General features: G+C 27.3%; 4 protein-coding genes across 4 annotated transcripts in view; 2 read left to right on the forward strand and 2 right to left on the reverse strand.

Moving 5' to 3' along the window:
* The window catches only part of Phum_PHUM014090 (uncharacterized protein), a gene marked incomplete at both ends in the record, with an annotated part of 2,902 nt that extends 1,126 nt beyond the window's left edge, over nt 1-1,776 (reverse strand). Inside the window, 3 exons of the mRNA XM_002422744.1 lie at nt 79-261; nt 351-560; nt 1,600-1,776. Coding sequence (XP_002422789.1) covers nt 79-261; nt 351-560; nt 1,600-1,776 — 570 coding nt within the window. The remainder of the gene's footprint in view (nt 1-78; nt 262-350; nt 561-1,599) is intronic.
* An 887-nt stretch (nt 1,777-2,663) lies between these two features.
* Nucleotides 2,664-3,260, forward strand: Phum_PHUM014200 (uncharacterized protein; the record flags this gene model as incomplete). The annotated part of the gene is made up of 2 exons (XM_002422745.1): nt 2,664-3,045; nt 3,094-3,260. 2 exons carry the CDS (start codon nt 2,664-2,666, stop codon nt 3,258-3,260), a joined length of 549 nt encoding a protein of 182 aa, XP_002422790.1.
* Nucleotides 3,261-3,834: 574 nt separating this feature from the next.
* On the reverse strand, nt 3,835-5,295 carry Phum_PHUM014210 (uncharacterized protein; the record flags this gene model as incomplete). Its single annotated transcript, XM_002422746.1, has 2 exons — nt 3,835-4,027; nt 4,637-5,295. 2 exons carry the CDS (start codon nt 5,293-5,295, stop codon nt 3,835-3,837), a joined length of 852 nt encoding a protein of 283 aa, XP_002422791.1.
* Nucleotides 5,296-5,454: 159 nt separating this feature from the next.
* Phum_PHUM014220 (uncharacterized protein) lies at nt 5,455-10,838 on the forward strand (the record flags this gene model as incomplete). The annotated part of the gene is made up of 11 exons (XM_002422747.1): nt 5,455-5,506; nt 6,158-7,901; nt 8,006-8,839; nt 8,924-9,073; nt 9,169-9,472; nt 9,569-9,783; nt 9,875-9,953; nt 10,027-10,137; nt 10,229-10,497; nt 10,615-10,764; nt 10,829-10,838. 11 exons carry the CDS (start codon nt 5,455-5,457, stop codon nt 10,836-10,838), a joined length of 3,918 nt encoding a protein of 1,305 aa, XP_002422792.1.
* Nucleotides 10,839-19,185: the final 8,347 nt, after the last annotated feature.

Below are 19,185 nucleotides of genomic sequence, written 5' to 3' on the forward strand. Positions count from 1 at the left end.
ATTCTAATAAAGGTGAGAAATAGAATAAAGTTGTTTAAAAAAAAATAATTTTAATAAATTTACAGGATCGAATCTAACTTCGCCTAAACTTCCCGTTTCGGAATCGCTGTAGGGCGAACTTCCTCTCGATTGTATACCATTATAATATTGCAATTTTGCATCTTCTAATATTTGCGTACAAACCGTTCGAATGTTGTCTTCTGTTACACTGTTTTCTCCTAAATTATTACGTATATTTTCGATTGCCGGTTTAAAAAATTTCTAAAAAAACGGAAAGTAATAAAATTACGATGCGTTGTGCAAGAAAGAAAAAAATAAATTTTTTTATATTACTTTTTTTTTTTACTTACGTCCAAATATTTTTTAAGCACGGCGTCTATTTCTTTATTAATAACATTTTGTACATTAAGTCTTAACAATTCTAATGATTTACTAGCACTCGTCATACAACGTCCGCGAAGTTTAGTTCCAGCAGCTTGAGCACTTAATGTTTGTCTCATCTGACCAGATGATGATGAAAGGCTAGACAGAGTCATTTGCCTCATGTGAAATGTATTTTCCTAAACGAAATAATAACGATTTTATTTTACCAAAAACTTTTTTATTTTAAAATTAAAATTTAACCAAAACTTAAAATAAAATAAATAATTTATAACATTAAAATTTAAAAGTCGTGGAAAGCAAGGAAAAAACACCCCCGTTTTAAATTATTAAACGATTTGTTAAACTACCCAAGCCGACAAACGCACAAACACACGAAACATTTTTATTTTTTTAAGATTAAGGGTAGTCGGTATATTTTGAATAAAAAGCAGGTGAAAAAACTTGTTTTTACGACTCGACAGAAAAAATATAATCAAAACTTGTTTTTTTTTTTTTCTTTCTGTCGTTTCTTTGGACGTGGGAATACCGTTTTATGTCTCTGCCATTTCAAATTATGTTAATTTTTACAATTTATGTGATTTGTAAAAAATTATAGATACTTTTTTTAAAATTGTATAGTATACGCTTAATATTAATATCATTAAATTTAAGTCTAAATAAAATATGAATATGGTATTATAAATATATATACATATATTTCAAAAAAAAAAAAAAAATTTCATTTTTGAAAACTTTGTGGAAAAAGAAAAACAATGTCGTTTGTATTTCACATTCTGAAAAATTACCGAATAACTAAAATCCAATGATTAAAAAAAAAAAAAAAACAAAAATTTGTTTATACATAAATTTTGATAAATAAAATTTTTTGTCATTTCAATTAAGAAAAAAAAAAAAAAAAAAAACCTCATTAATGATGGTGCATTTTAAATAAATTAAACGATTTGTCTTATTTAAAAGTGATATTTTTTTTAAAAATTAAACATCAAGTTTTGTGCTTCGATGTTAATAAAGTAAGTGGTAAATATTTACTTAATTTTATTAAATATAAACCCATATAAAAAATAAATAAAAATGAATTTAAGATATTTTTAAAAAGTAAATAATAATAACAATAAAATGAAACATTAGCTCTTAATATTTTTTTGCACATGCAAATTCACATGAAGATAATTTGAAAATAATTTAAATATTATGTTATTATATTCATTCCCTTACCCACTTTACTTGATTTTGTGGATTTGATTTTAATATAACTGGACATTGGCGTTCACACCAACTATCATTCGATTCACCAGAAGTGTTTGAAGTTGTTCTGGATGATTCTTCAGACACATGAATATCGGTTGATGAGAAACTGGTTACCCATGAAAGGTTTCCTCGTCTTATGACCATATTTCAAGTTATTTTTTAATTCATAAATAAATCAATGATAATTCAAACGTTTGCATTGTTGTGTGACTTCATAAAACCTAAAAATGAGTTGTTTTTATTTTTTTATTGATTTTCTGTGGGCTACCATTAAACGCACAGCTGTTTAATAACAATATAATTCTAAATCGTTTAAAATTACAAAACTAAAGTTTGAATGTAATTAATGAATAAAATTTTAACGTAATTATATTTTATAGGCGAAACTAACTTTATTGTTAATATCGTGTGTAAGAAATTATGATATATAAATATATAATAAATCGATATATTTAATAAAGTGGAACATTTTTAACAACACAATAAAAATGTTTACGATTTACATATAACAATATAAAATAAATATTTAATAAATATTACTGATTGTTATTACTTAATCTGATATGTAGTAGAAAAATATTGATCTTTTAGCTTTACTTTTTTATATTTCGAATTTAATTCAAAATAATAATTTTAAAAAAATATATAGTTAGGTTGCTTAAATAAGTATTTTTATAAGTATTTTAATTCATGAATTTTAATCTAATTTAAAAATTAAAATAAATAATATATAACAAGAAAAAATTGATTAAACGCGCTTAAACATTTGCTTTAACTTATTTAATATATCCATTAAATACGCGATAAATTGCCTTGTCAAATATTTGTTAAGTTGTTGTACTCATGTGTGTGTATGTGTATTTAATGAAAATATTTAAATAATTTTTTTTTTTTTTTAATGATAATGTTGTTTTTTATCGAAAAACATTCGTGTTGGCTTTTTAAAATATTACGATAAATAAAAACTATAAGTAGAAGAAAGGTTAAGTGAAAATAATCAGTATTTAAATAAATTTTTAGATTGGATTATGATGGATATAATAGAAATTTCTCGAAAATTGGAGGGAGATTTATTAGAAAGTAAAACAAAAGAAAAAATATCCACGATTACTAGTTTCAGTCCGAGAATAACAAGATCTAAAACTTATTTTAATGAAATTAAAAAAAATAACGATTCCTCACAACAAACAATCAAACCCTCAACGGATAAATTAAAAGAAAATATTGAGGTAATGGAAAACGTACTCGTGAAAAAAACTAGGAGAGTACAAAAGCATTTGGAAACAATATACGAGCATCCCATATGGAAAAAGGGAAACACGATATTTTTGGGAAAAAGTAAAGTTAAAAGATCTCTTTATTTAGATAGAGAATTTAGAAGAGCAAACAAACAAAAAACAAAACATAGAAAAAGTAAAATTAAAAAACTTGGAAAAAATTTTAAACTTTTAAAAATGACAGATGATGAATTTAAAAACAAAATGCTACAATTGGATCATTTTTTAAACGACAACAATGTAGACATTAATTCTTTAAATAATGATAATCTTGAATTAGGGTCAAAATTAGAAAATAAAAACAATGAAACTCAGGTACAAAGTATGGAAATTGAATCTACAACTGTTTAAAGAAAATAAAATAAGGCACACAACCTGTTTTATTACTTGCAAAAACAATAAATGATGTAAGTTTTCTGTAATACTTATTCCTCGTGACTAATTTAAATAACTAAGTTTTACTCGATTAAAGTATAATATTATAAAAATATGTATATATGTAGATACAGACTTTAGTAAAATAACTTTTTTTTTTTTTTTAATAAGTTATTACAATGAGGCAAGTAATTTATTTTCAAAATAATTAAGACTATTTGTAAAGGTATAATATGCATAACTAGTTTTGTTTGTTCAATATTGTTCATTTGTTAAGCATTTGAATTGTTATTATTTGGAATTTTAAAAAGGAAAATGATAGCAAAGAATTAAATTTTAACAAGTTAAATCATCTTTTTAGGAAATTTGGGTTTAAAAAAAATCAATCAATTGCATTTAATTTGATTTTAATAAATAAAAATATATCTTTCATATAAATAATTAAAAATTTAAAAATAATAATATAAATAATATAAATAAGGTACATTTATAAAAAAAATTTTAACAATAATTTTTTTTTTTTGTTTCTTAGGCAAAAATATTTAACAGCTTATTCTTTAATAAAACAAAAATTATGTGATGGATGACATTGTTCATAAACTTGTAAATGACCTCTTCTAGAATATTGTGGGGACTCGACTTTTTGTATTTCATCGATATCAACACAAGCACAACGGTATGATTCTGATCCAACCACATATAACTTTCTAGGAACTCCTGTCCAGTTTCTTTCTATACCTCCACTGTAAAAAAAAAAAAAAAAAAAAGAATAAATTTAAATTTTATTTTCTTTTGCAAAAACTTTATTAATAGCTTCTTTTACTTTTTTTTTTCTTTTTTTTTTTTCGTTTAAATGTAAATCAAAATAACATACATTATAGTAAGTTTTAAAAATTTCTTTCTTAAAAAGTTGTAATATATTCATATTTTTATATGAATATTAATTTTTTTAATAATTTTTAATTTTATTTTACTATGATTATTTAGTATCAAACATTATTTTCTTTTTATCTTTTAATTTTTTCTAAGTATATTAATATTACTTTTAAATCTTACAAAAATTTGTTTTTCAAGTATTTTATTTAAATTGATTTTTTTAAAAATGTTTTTGACTGTTTATGTTTTAAGTATTGTTAATTTTAATAAATTATGTAAATAAAAAATCTAACTACTTTTTTCTCTTTCATTTTTAAAAATTAATATTAACACATTTTTTTTAGTGTGCAGCTTATTAATTAATATTCATATTTTGTGTGCACTTTTTTATTAAGATGTTTGATAAGTAAGTAGTTACATTAAATCAATATGCAATTAAAATATGCATATTACTTTTTCTCCAATTATGATAATACCTTTTATTTGTACACCAAACTTTAGTTCCTGTTTCAGCATTCCATTCGACATTGCATGGAGGAAATAATGTTTCTTCATCTTTTTGATTGAGCTTAACTTTTTCAGCTTCGATTAATTTTTTTTGAAGCTTTTGCCAGTATTCGGTTGTTCTACCTTTTTCATCATAAAACCTTCCAGCTAATTTTCCTTTAAAGTCATATTCTTTTTTATAAAATTTACACCAGTCCTTAATACTTAATAATTCATTGTATGATAGGTCCAATACATCATCCAGCGCCTGATCATCAGCAAAATCTCCTGTCACAAATGACCTGGATGCATCTTTTCCAGCAAATACATGATAGGGACCGCCGGGTCCGTAATGTCTTACTCCTTTTTCAACATCGTACACATCTCCCAGTATGGCTAAATATAATCCCTTACTATTCTCTTCACCGTTATATTCTTGTAATTCAGAAGATGTAAATATTTTGGTTTTAGAAATTTTTGATGATAAGATAGGAGAAGCAATGCTCCAATAGAAATGTAAATTATTTAAAATGGAAGCTGTATAGGGAATTTTGTCAACTACTTCAAAAAATTTATTTGTATGATATTCGTGAAAATACCATAAAAAAAAAGCCGAAATAACAGTGAGGGAAAAAAATAATTTTAACATTATGATTTAAAATATCACTTTATGATTAAAAGTTTCAAAATTGTGTTGTGTAAACAAAAACAACACGTGAACTAAAATTGTTTTATAGCGAAATTTTTTTTAAAAGGCGGTGACTTAATTTTTAACGTTTGTAAACCATAGAGTTTCTTTAAAACTGTAATGGCGGAAAAAACTAGTGAAGGACGCAGAATGTCACGAAATATTTTACCAGGTAAACAGTACCATTAATGTAAAACATTTTAACAGTATTTTAATGTAGTTAAGGAGTTATCATTTAAGTTAGACTTTTTAAATATTAAAAATTGTCATTTAATATGTTTGAACTGTAGTTCTGATTCATGCAAATGTGTTTTTTGTTCTTTTTTTGTTTTCTTAAGCATCCCAATTTCAATTGTTATTTTTTTCTTAAAATGTAAATTTGTTTAATAATAATTTTTATTACATTCTTTCTTATTTTTTATCACGTTATGTTTTATAATTTACGTTTCAAACAATTCGACAACACATTCTAGTAAAATATAAAATGTGCTATTTTTTATTATTTGCTTTACCATATAATTTTGTAATTCTTAATTTTTGCCCAAAATATTGATACTAGTTATCAGTTTAAAAAGGCTAACTTTATTGTTTTGACAATGCCTTAAAAAATTGTATATATGTATTGTATATAAAAATAATATTGGAAAATTTTGAAAAAAAAAAAAAAAAAATTTGAAGAAAAAAAACAATTTACCTAATTTTATTGATTGTTACTACTTACTTTTTTTTTACACGTTCTTATTCAATTATTTTTAAACTTTTTTTTTATGTAATAATAATTTTATGTTTTGCATTTTATAAATTTTAGAAAATGTAACTTCAGAAGATAGTTGCATTGTTGCTTCAAATAAAATTGGTGGGAGAAAAAGTGGAGAAAAATCTCAAATTGAATTATATCGTCCTCAGACTGGAATGACATTAAGAAGGGCAGATGATCAATTGTGGAGAAATTCAAAATCGCCAAGTCCCTGTCCAGTAGAATCATTTAATAAAAATTGTCAAGTAAATCAAGTACATGGAAAATCAAAAACATATAACAAATTATTTGATAATAGATTAAGTACTGAATCATTAAATCGTTCAGAGCTCAATAATTCAAAAAATAACAATGAAGAAACCTCAGATGTTAGAAACATACCTGTTACAGTAAAAAATGGTAGTGATGAAGGTATCGATTTAACACCTAGAACTTTGGAAGAAAAGAAAAAGGTTAGAAAACCTGAAAAAGCTATATATATTCCAAAACCCATATCGCAAAGTGAGAAAGAAGGAAGAATACAGCAAAAAAAGCAAAAGTCATCAGAAAATAATATCAAAAGTGAAGAAGAAACATGGGATGAGAATTCTAAAAGTGCTAGTAATGATCAAAAGAAAAAAAGGAAAGCAAAAGGAAAAGGCCGCATAAGAGAAAAAAGAGATAATGACGAAAAAAGCTACGATCAATATTGTAAAGAAGAAAATCCTAGGAGACAATATGATAACAGTTCAGTTCAAAAACAAATGACAGTAGAAGGAGGCAGATTTTCGAGAGAGCAAAAACAGGATAGAAGGAATTACAGCCATAAAAGGCATGAGGATAAAAGACGGGATAACAATAAATCTGCAATGAGGAAGTCTAGTGATACTCTTGATTATTGTGGTAGGAGTGATTCACCAGAATTTGTAAGAAATCAACAAAATTTCAACGTTAAGACTGATAAACGAGACTTTAGGCAAAATTCAGAACCACGAATAATATCTCATACTGCAAATATTAGGCCTAATTTTAATAATAACAGTACTAATAATAATAATATTACTAATAATCGATTGAGAGATACTCGTAGTATGGAACATTCGAATTGGAATAATGACAAAATTCAGACCAAACCACCGGTCGGACGTAGGGGTAGCGGAAGTGTCTCGATTTCAAAGCAAGCAACATTCGATTCTTTGCCACCGAGGCTAAAGAAAAAGTATATGGAAGAAAAAGGAATATCTATGAATCTTCCTTCTAACTCATACATAGGTACTTCTTCCGAAGAACAATGGGATGGTGGTAGTTTATCATTCTTAAATAATTCTTCCTCAAATTATTCGGTTCAACAATATCATATTCCTCCCTCAGAGTATCAAAATTATCAAAATTATAATAATCCCCAGCAATGGCCGCAAAAAGTTCCTTCGCCGAAAGGCCGCGGCCGAGGTCGACTTAGACAAGATGAAATTGAAAAAGAGCTTCAATTAATAGAACAAAATAAAATCGGCCAAACTAATTATAGATCACCGTCTAGATCACCTTGCGCAACTCCATTTAAAAATGCGTCTCAATCTCACGAAAATATACCTCACGAAAGACCTATTCCTTCGTCCAATAGCTTACCATCTCGAAGTTTTTCTTCTCACGATCAAGTGGGTCCGTTTGAAAATCGTTATTACGATTACAATTCTCAACAAAATGTTCGTTACACAAGAGATAATAGAAAACCACAAGACGGGCGAGGCAATCAGTGGAAAGAATCTAAAACGCTTCCGAAAAGAAATCAATATAATAGAAATTCGTATTCTGAAAAATATCAACGAACAAGGTAAGAAGTCAAAAATCGTCGGTCTACAATAAATTATTAGTCGTAAAAATTTTTTAAAGTTCGTATCATTAATCATATGATTTTTTTTTTTTTTTGTATTACAGAAAACTAAGTAACGCGAGCACGATATCGATAACAGAACAAGGTTCGAAAGAAGTGAAAAAAATTTCTGAACATTATTCAGATAATTCCTTACCTTATACGGAAATAAAATCTGCCACCATTCCGAAATGTTCTTCGCCCAGGACTTTAGATTGGAGCGAAGAAGTAGAAGAATCCGAAAGACAAGAAAGAGAAGCCATGTCAAGGAGCTCGTCTGTAGCAAGTTTAAATAATGTACATTCTTCTAGAGATAGAAGGAAGCAGAGAAGGCGAGGTGGTAAAAAAGATAGAAGCTTAAGTCGAGAATCGAATCGGGATTATAAAAATAATAGTCAAGAAAGATTTAGAAGTCACAGACGGCAAAGCGACGAAAACATTTACAGGCCTAGCAGTCGAGATCAAAACAAGGGACATTATGGATTCCATAAAAATTTAAGCAGGGAATCCAGTAAAGAAAGAGAGCCTAAAAGTGAAATTTTAGACTGGAGAAGGGGAGGGGATCAAGAAAAAAATGATAAAGATTGGAGGAGAGGAGATTTAGAGAAATCGAATAGGGATTGGAGAAGAGAAAGAGAAAAATTTAGAGATGATGAAAAAGATGATAAAGGTAACTGGAGGGAAGAAATGAAAAAAGATAGTTCAATGCATATTGAAGCTTCTGTTCCGCCCCCTAGCATTCAATCTGTACCAGAATATCCTCAAAGAGGTTTCATTCAACTTCAGCAGCCGCCATCAACTCAACAACCTCAAAGGCAGCTTTTTGATCCTAGCAATCCGAGTAAACCAATTATTGTTAATTCATTAAATTCTCGTGTAACAAACACAGTCAATCATGGGTTAGTAAAGTTTTTAGAAAAAAGAAAAAGAAAGAATCCGCTTTATAATTACATTATTATATTTCGATTTAAACAATATTCTAGATATCAGGAACCACCGCCAAAGTTTTATACTCTGCCACAATATCCTCCGTACCATTTTCAAAACGGGTCTTTGGGAGATGGCGTGCCTAGTATTTATCATAAGGATCCTTCATCGAATCGTCCTTCTTGGTACGATCATACCAACGATAGGTAAGTTCAAAAATAATAATAATAATTTGTGTAAAGTAATTTTTAAAAAATGTATATTCAAAAATAAATTTTTTTTTTAGTTTTCGAACTCATAGAAATCCAATTCTGCTTCTTGACATTGAGAGAGCAGATACGGATTTACAATACATTTTAAGGTGTTCCAAGGGACCAGCCATTCTCACTCAGTGGCAGGGAATAAATTATGTTCGTCAATTTCTTCAAAAAAGCTTGCAAATTCTCCTCATGACCGAAATTAAATTTTGTCAAGAGGAAAACGTTGAACAGCACATGTGGAAAATTACTTATTATAATATAATTGAAACGCTTCGGAAATTAATATTGGAGGATCCCGAAAATAAAGAAGGCTATAAAAATGCTCTTTTATCAATAGTTGACGAAGTAAAGTTTTTTATTGTTTTACGTCTTCTTCTTATTAAAAAAAAAAAAAAAATTCGATAACGCCAAAAACTAATTAAATTTTTGATTCCTTTTCAGGGTATAAAATATTTTGAAAGGTTAATTCAACACTTGGAAGAAAATTTTAATTTTAAGGTAGAAACATTTTTGACTGTAAATGGTGGCTCAATTAAAGGATTAGGTTATACAGGTTTGGCATTAGTATCAACGCAAAAAATAATGCTTTTTTTGGGAGATTTGGCTCGTTATCGAGAAGTAGCCAATGATAGTAATAATTACGGGAAATCAAAACAGTGAGTTTTCTATAAATTTAAATTTTTTTTAACGAAATTTAAAAATTTGAATTAAAAAAAAAAAAAAATTAATGCCATCGTAATTTTTCAGATGGTATACGAAAGCTCAACAAATTAATCCTAAAAATGGCCGACCTTATTACCAGCTAGCACTTCTTGCTTATTTGGCTGTAAGTTGAAGATTATTATTTAAATAAAAGAATATTTTTTTTTATTTTTTATCATTGTACCTGAAATTTTCAGAGACGAAAATTAGATGCCGTTTATTATTACATGAGAAGTTTAATGGCATCGAATCCTCTTCAGTCAGCTAAAGAAAGTTTGGTATCATTGTTCGATGAAAATCGTAAAAAGGTATATAAACAAAAACTATTCGATAAATAATTAATTAAAATAAGGAATGATAATTTTTTTTTTCTCTCTCTCTCTCTCTCTCTCGGTTTAGTATGAACAAATCGAAAAGAAAAAAAAAGAAGAAAGAGAAGCAAAATACAAAGAAAGAGTGAAAGAAAAAGAAGGTTCGAGTCTTAGAAGAGAAATATGGGTTCATCCCTGCGGAAGACGTCGCGTTCATAGGACGACATCAACATCTACCGATTCGAGACGTGCAGAAAGCGAAGATGAAGAATTGTTGGCTTTGGAAAGTACGGATATAAACAAAAGATTTACCACGAGTTACTTACACGTGCACGGAAAATTATTCACAAAAGTCGGGTAAGTCCCCATTAAATTATTCCGAATGTTTAAACCATTGTTTTATCTTGTAAAAAAAAAAAAAAGTTAATGAATCGAATTTGAATTTTTTTATTATTTTTTTTTCTCATCTTACAGTATGGAAACTTTTCAAGATGCCGGATTGCAAATGCTTCGAGAATTTCGTGCTTTACTACAGCAAACGCCGCTTCCTTTGGGTTGCACCAGATTTTTACAGCTTCTCGCTCTCAACATGTTCGCTATAGAAAATACACAACTCAAAGGTAAGTTTTTTTTCGATTTTATTTTCCACCCCCCCCCCCATTTCTCCCTTCTTCTTTATTTTCGTCAGGGCCGAGTAGGAAAAAGAAAAATTATTTATCGCGTTTTTTTAAAGTAATTAATTAATGGTAAAACTATTTTTAAAAAAAAATAAAATTTATCATTCGAAACGCCAAAGGATTACCATATTTAAAAAAAAAAAAGTTAAAATATGCAAAAATGAAGAAAGGAAGGAAGGAAGGAAGATTCATCTTTTTTTATATATAATTTAAAATTTAAAATTGTTTTTTTTTTAATTTTGGGAGGCTAAATCTTTTGGTGCCCTCCTCCTTTTTTTTGGAATTATGAAATTTATTATGGTTACGCAATGCCGTCATACAAGATTTACGTTTTATAACATTAATAAATGTTTCATTCCATACGCATTTTGATTAAAAAAATTCTTTACGTGATCGTTTTCGATTTTTAATTTTTTTTTTTTTTTTTTTTTTCATTGGTTTCCCTCGGTTCGGTGTGGGTACCTGCACTTTTTTTTAAATGTTTTTCTCTATCTTTCGAAAACTATTTATGACTCGTTTCTATTTTTATTTTTAATAAATAATTATGAGTAAACGATAATTCAACGCCATTTTTCTTTTTTATGTGAGAAACTTGTACAAAAAAGGTCGAGAATTAATTTTTTTTTTTTTTTTTTTGTTAGCCTTGATTTAATTAAATATTTTATTAATCGATTCGAAATCGTTCATAATCGATACGATATCGTTTGACCGGAAGTTTTTAAAAATTCTAGAAAAAAAAAAAAAAAAAAATTGTTGAGTCGTAGTTGAGAGATGAAGGATAGGAAAACAAAAATTTTTTTATTTTATTTTCCGCAACATATATTCTGCCGCCTTCTCTTAGACTTTTTTGAAAAAGGTAAAAAAAAAATAAATACCGGGTTCATACTTCATGGTACATTATTTTACGTACTCATTAACGCGGCGCCAAATTGGCCCCAGACATTTGTCGGAGTTTCAGAAAAAAAAAAAAAAAAAAAAAAAACTCGTTTTGCTTGTCTAATACTCCATTAATTTGATATCGGGTTTGCAACAAGAACATTCGTCGGGCAAATTTTCGTTCTTCAAAAAGAAATGGGAGGGATGGGAGGAGAGGGAGGGGGGGGGGAGGGGGAAAAGAAATATAAAAATAATAATAATAATAATAATGAAATAATAATTTTTTTTTAACTAAGTAAATCTCTGTGAGGTTTGGGCCCGACGTATGAGAAAAAAACAGGATTTCTCAATTTCTTCCGTCACGTTTTTTTTTTTTTTTTTTTTTTTTTTTTTAAATTGTGGTGGTATAACCGACCATTGAATAATAAGACCCGTGAGATTAACAAAAAAAAAAAAAAAAAAAAAGTTTTAATGTTTTTTTTCTCTTTTCTTCCTCCGAGTAAAAATCTGCATATCCCATTGGCTAACATTGAAATTGAATATTGAAAATTTTTTATATATTTAAAATAATAATTTTAAGTTTTGTTTATAATTTTATAATAATAATAATAATAGTAGTAGTAGTAGTAGGAAGGGGGGAGGAGGAGGAGGAGGAGGCGGACGTCAAAATTTTTAAACTTGAATTATTTTTATAATCAATTTTCTTTTCTAAGGCCTTTCTCGTAATTTCAAAAAACTATTTTTTATTCCGGTTTTTTTTCTTTTTTTTTTTTTCGGAGCGTCAGTACGAAAAATTACGAATTGATGTAATTGTGTGTGTGTGTGTGTGTGCGCGTGTGCGTTGTTATTGTGGTCGAAAATTTTAGTTTGCCATCAATTCTTTTCTCTTATTTTCTCTCTCTCTCAAACCGCAATGGAAAAAAAAAAAATATTTCGTAAAATTTTTTAACCGAACGAAAGTCGTTTTTTTCATAACATGATAATACATTATGGCAACGTGAATGTTTATTTTCACGGGAAGGTGTGATCCGTTCGTGCGTTTTTATTCCCCCTCCCTCTCTCCCTCCCTCTCACTTCTTCCTCCCCGAAATCCACGATTCGAAATTGGTCATCACGTTAATTATCAGTATTATTCATATTATTATTATTATTATTAATCATTATCGTGATTTTCGATCGTTCGTTCTGGACAACACCACTATTAGCAGGAATGTCCGGAAACGGAAGTGATCATCAAAGTATGATTTAAAGTAATAATAATAATAATATACCTTTTTATAGAAATTTAAATTTAAATTATTATTATTTTTTATTGTGGATTAATGACGTAATAGTGAAATTTTTTTATTACGTAATAATTAAATTTATATCATCTTTTTCGAAATTGAGATTATTATTTATTACTAAGGTTTTCAAGGAATTGTCGAGACGACGACGATGACGTCGACGACGACGACGACGACGTTTTTAAGTGTTTACTATTATTGATTTAATGATCTCGTAGAATCTTTTTTTTCTTTTTTTTTAATTTATAAAATGTGTTTGGTCGCCGTAAATTTTTTTTTTTTTTTTACTTTTAAACAACTTTATTTTTATAATTTTTTCCCTATCGTAAAATGATTTTATTATTAATTTTCCCTCTCTCTCTATCTCTCTCTAGTCGTTCTAGACTTTGATCTCGAAGAATGGTCGGTCTTTTATAAAAAAATAAAAAAAAAATTTTGCTCTTGATAATAAACGCGTACGCTTTACAATAAAAATATTTTTATTTAATTTTATTACGCGCGCGCAAAAAAAAAAAAAAAAACAAATCCGTTGTAAAATTTTATAAAATATTATTTTAAATCGCATTATAAGAAAATTTAAAAAAAAAAAAAGAAAAAAATGTTGTTGTTGGCGAAGTCTAGGTTTAAAAAAAAAAAAAAATAATAATAATAATATTAATAGCTATGTTTATCATTATATTTACTGCCAATTATTTTCCTTTTTAAGGAGAAAGATGATTACATAAAAATTACCGTTTTTAAATATGAAAAAAAAAAATTTTTTTTTTTTTTTTAAATGCTACATAATTGTTTAAGATTTAACGTACGCACATTTACACGCACATTTAACGCACGCACGCTGGACATTTTATTATGCGCGTCTATAGCCGAAAGTAATTTCGAATATTAGATGGTAAAGAAAAAAATTACGCTATCACATGGTGCTCTGTTTGGCTCTTGTAAAAGAAAAGAATAAAAAATTTAGAAAAGATTCCAATAATAATAATAATAATAAAAGAAATAAAGGTCAAGCGTAAAAATGCAAGTTGGTTGGTAAGCAGAAGATGATGATGAAGAAGCAGCAGTCGGTCGATCGGTAGCCAAGTATTTCAAATCAATTAAAATCTCGTTTGATGGTTAATCAATGGATTATCAATCAGTCAATCAATCAATCAATCAATCACGTTTTGTCTTTTGGCAAAAGTTAATTAAAAAAAAAAAAAAAAAAAAAAAAAAAACGGCACGAGATGAGTAGAAGAAAAAAGAAAGAGGTGACTGAAAAGGTTACGAGAAATTTTTTTATAAATAAATTTTACCGGAATTCATTCGGTAAAAACGCATAATTAATTATTTTTATCATCATCATCATCATCGTCGTCGTCGTCGTCGACGACGTCGAGATGTAAAAAAAAAATTATAGTTATTTCATTTGCCATTGCCCTACTGTTGACATTGATTAATTATTTAAATAATTCGTGATGATTAATGCGACATCTTTGCACTATAAATATAATGGTAGGAGAAAGATGAGGAGGTAGAGAGAGAGAGAGAGAGAGAAAGAAAGGAAGAGAGATGGAGAGAAAGAAAGAGAGAGAGAGAGATAGAGAGAGAATCAATCATTAGAGACGTAAATCAAAATTATTTAATTTATTTTTTATTTATTTTTTGTTTTTCCTATCATTTTTTCATTAATGATGACTTTTTGAAAATGATGACGTATTTCCCCTGATTTCAAATTAATTATTATTATTATTATTATTATTATTGTTATTTGTTGTTAACGGGTTTTTTTTTTTTTTTTAATTATTTTTTCATTTTTTCAACTTGAAAAAATTTTCCATTATCATTATTATCATTATTATTATTTTTTTTTTTTCTTTGATTTGCACGTTTTCACGTAATGTGAACGAAAGAACGAACGAAATGAACGTGTGTCGTTAAAATTACACTTTTTTTTTGGCGGGAATCGTCGTCGTTTACGTCGCATTTTTTTTTTTTTTTTAAGAAATAATGATGATGATAATGATAATAATAATGAAATGTGTCAGCGTGACAAAACGTGACGGACGGACGCATCGTCAAATCAAATTCGCGACGAGAGTATTTTTATTATTTTACCGCAAAATTAAAAAAAAAAACGATGAAATTTTTTTCTTTTTGTTTTTTGTTTTTTGCGGGGGGGGGGAGGGAAAGAGGGGTTTAATTGTACTTATTATTATTATTATTATTCGTAACAGCCGTTAAATTGTATAATTTTATGACGTCATTAAATGTCGTTTATAAAAAAAAAAAAAAAAAATTATTTCGGAATGATTCGAGTTTTTTTGTTTTATTTTTATTGCGAATTATAAAAATAATAATAATAATAATAATAAAATAATGTTGATAATGATAATGATGATGATTTCTTTTTTATGTGAGTTTTTAATGATTCGATAGGAGATTTTATTTCGGTAAAAAAAAAAAAAAGAAAAAACTTTTAACTGACTAAATTATCGTAGTAAAAAAAAGTTGAAAAAGTTTTTTTGTTTAATCTTAACGAAAGAAAAATTCTGGAAACTTTTTTTTTGCGAGAAAGGAAATAAAAAATAAAATATAAATCTCGTGTTAAAAAAAGTACTCGTGTCAGGTTCATGCCCGAAGCCTTGACCGTTTAAAAAAAAAAAAAAAAAAGTAGAAAAAAGGTATAAAAAAGTGCATTATGAATTAAATCCGACCTTGTTGGTCAAAGTTTTCATTTTTTTTTTTTTTATCCGGAGGTTTTGTTGTTTTGCCGGTGAGCGAATGAAAAAAAAACAAAGAAATTAATTTCTTTTGGAATTTCAATTTTTTTTTTTTCTCCCATTTCGATTTCGATTTCGAGTTTTTTTCAATTCGTATATTTTTATTTATATCGTAAATTTAAAAAAAATATATCGAATCGATTTATATCAATCGATACCTGATGATGAAATTGTGCGATTTCCTCTCATTTTTTTTTTCTCCTCCATAAATTTAATAAAAAAAAATTCCATGAACGTACACGAGATTATTATTACGTAATGATGTGAGCCGTAATTTTTTTCTCGTCTTCTGCTTCTCTTGTTCGTTTCGATCGAAAATCGAAAGTGAATATAATATTTGATTGTTATTTATCATTATTATTATTTATTTATTGTAAAACAAAAATAAGAATAAAATAAAATAAAATGGAAAAAAAAAATAAAAAAAATTGCGTCGTTTGTAAGGTACGTACGAGTTGGCCGGGTCGATTGCAAGTTATAATTACTCCGACAACACTTTTCTCCAGGCGTTTTTATCATCATTATTATTATTATTATTTTATATTTTACGTTTTGCTTTGCCAACGTGTGTTCGCGTAGCATTGTGGTGTTGGAGAGAAGGCCTTTTTTTTTTTTTATTTTATTCTTTCCTTTTTATTTTATTTTATTTGAATTTTCGTTACGAGGCATTGGCGGGGCGGCGTCACGTCATCGCACTTTTTGATTTTAAATTTTTTTTTGGTTTACTCCTCCTCTATTTATTAATATTAGTCATAATAGATACGATGATGATGATGATGATGATAATTGTAGTTTTTTTTGATATTTTAAATTGATTCGGAAGATTCATTAATGGAAAAAAAATTCGGGGGGGTAAAAGGCGTTTACCTTTTTTTTTTTTTTTTTAAAACGAAATTCTACAGGTTTCAGGTTTATTTAAATTTTTTTTTTTTCATTTTGAGTTAACACCTTTATTGTTTCGTATGATACACTTTTAAAATTTTTTAAAATATGATTTATAATCGTATTTATAAAATACGCGCAATTTTCTCTCTCTCTCTCTCTCTCTGTTTTAAGAACAAAAAAAAACGTTGTGAAAAAAAAAGTAGAGGGATAAATAGAGATTTTAATGACGTTTAAATATCATCGTCTCACCTGAAATTTACTTATAATATCCCGCCTAAAGGTTTCATATCCAATTTACGAGGGTTTTATTAGATTTAAAAGAAAAAAAAAAAGGTTTGGATTTTCTATCTCACTCTCTCTCTCTCTCTCTCTCTCTCTCTCTCTTTTGTATTAATACCAGGTTAAGTGATTTACGTTTCGAAAAAAAAAAAAAATTCTGTCTTACAAAAAAGTATTAATAAATAAAATAACTTATTTTAAAAATATTTATAAATAACTTATTTATAAATAACGTATTTTACGAGTTTCGGAAGAGTTGGCAAGACTCGTGAAAATGAAAAAAATGAGTTTCTCCAATAAATACCTCATCGGGATTTTTTCCTCTCCCCTCCCTACTTTCCTCCCTTCCCTTTAAGGGTGGCAAAAAAAAAATTAGCAAAATAAAAAATTGCATCTCGCGATTCTTTTAAATGTTTAACAATTTGACTTTTTTTTTTATTTCCCTCAAATGATTTTTACATTATTTGTTTTGCAAAATGTCGGAGCCATTATTCTTCTTCCATTAGTGGAAAAGTTTATTTGTCCGAAACATGCCAACAGGTGATTTTTCAAGTAAACTAAAATCAGCTTGATATTAATGTGGGGGGCGGCGGAGGGTAATGGGAAAGGGAAAGGGGGGAAACGATCGTTTACGCGGTCATTTAATGTATTATTATTATCATGATACGAAGGCATAAGCGAATTTTTTTTTTTTTTTGGAAATTAGTGGTTTGTTATGTCCGTAACTAAATTTTTAACACATAGACGCAACTCGAAAGAGATTAAAGTAAAGTAAAAAAAAAAAAGAAGGAAGGAACGAACATTCAATGTCAGGAGGAATTTCATTTTTTTTTTTTTTTTTTTAAAGCGATAGATAGATAATCTTGTTGTAGCAATTTGTTTTTCGTATGCAATTAAAATGTTTGCATTAAGCGGGGAGCCTATAAAATTACTTAAAAAGGGTATGAATTCACCTTGGCAAGGACGCCGCAAATTAAAGGTGAACAACCTAATCCAAATGGCGAAGAACATGCGCAAATTAACAAAAAAAAAAAAAAGAACTCATGAAAGGCTTTTTTTCTCTCTCTCTCTCTCAATTTTTGCGGAGTTAATATTAAAAAAAAAAATGAAAAATGTTTTTTTTTTTTTCCACTGCTATAATATTTTATTTAATTCTATAATTAATATGACGTCATTTAATTAAAAAAATATTAATTCCAGGGATTTCGTCACTCTTTTTTATTATTATTTGAGTAATTTAATTGGCTACGACAGAAATTATTGAGTAATTAAATGTAATTATTATCTTTTAAATTAATCAAGCGTCCGGTTCGTTTTTTTTCTTTACCCTTCCTCCCCTTCCCTCTCCTCTTCATCGAAAGGTTTTTTAGGAACGAGAAAATTAATCAGGTTCTTCGGTGGGGTGTCTCTTAAAAATTTATTTCAAAAGAAATTTTCGGGGTTTAATAACTTTTAAATTGAATTATTATTTGTCGCTTTCATGGGTGCGTTGTCACTTTGCTATTATTATTATTATTATTATTATCATTCTTTTCCAAATATAGTTTAAGTAATTTACTTAAAATTATTACGTTGCGTAAATGATACCGTTAAAGGAAAAACAAATTTCGTACATTTAAAAAGATGTTTTTCCAGTTTTTCTTCTCCAGTGCTGAATGTCATTCGGGTGAAAACATTTTTCTCTCTCTTTCTCTCTCTCTTTCTTAATAAATGTTTTTCCGAAACCTGAATAATATTAATGTTGTTTTCGGTTAAATTAAAAGTACATAAAAAAAAATTAGAGAGGGAAACGAAGCGGGGGACGGGATGGGGGGGTTAAAGGTAAAAAAAAAAAAAAGAAGTCATGAAAGGCTACGCGAGAGATGACTCCTAAAATTTTTATTTGCGTAAACTTTTTTTTTTCTTTTTTTATTATTATTTTATTATTTTTAATTTTTCGTTCATTAAAATAATAATAATAATAATAATAATAATAATAATAATAATAATAATAATAATAATAATAATGATAATAAAATAAAAAATGGTCTCGGTAAAAAGAAATCTACAATTGAAAAAGATTTTTTTTTTTTTTTTTTTGTAAATTCATTCTGGAATTCCAAGTGGAAAGATCGATGACCTTTTAGCCAAAGGAGAATGACCAATTCTTCATATTCATTGTCAAAAATTCATCTAGTTTTATTTATTTATTTATGTATTTATGTATTTTATCTTGCCGTTTATATAATTTTTTTATTAATTTTTCACGTAACACTTGGTGTCTCATTAATGAAAAAGAGA

Source organism: Pediculus humanus, genomic scaffold (assembly GCF_000006295.1).
Source record: "Pediculus humanus corporis 1103172107371 genomic scaffold, whole genome shotgun sequence".
Lineage (NCBI taxonomy): Eukaryota > Metazoa > Arthropoda > Insecta > Psocodea > Pediculidae > Pediculus > Pediculus humanus.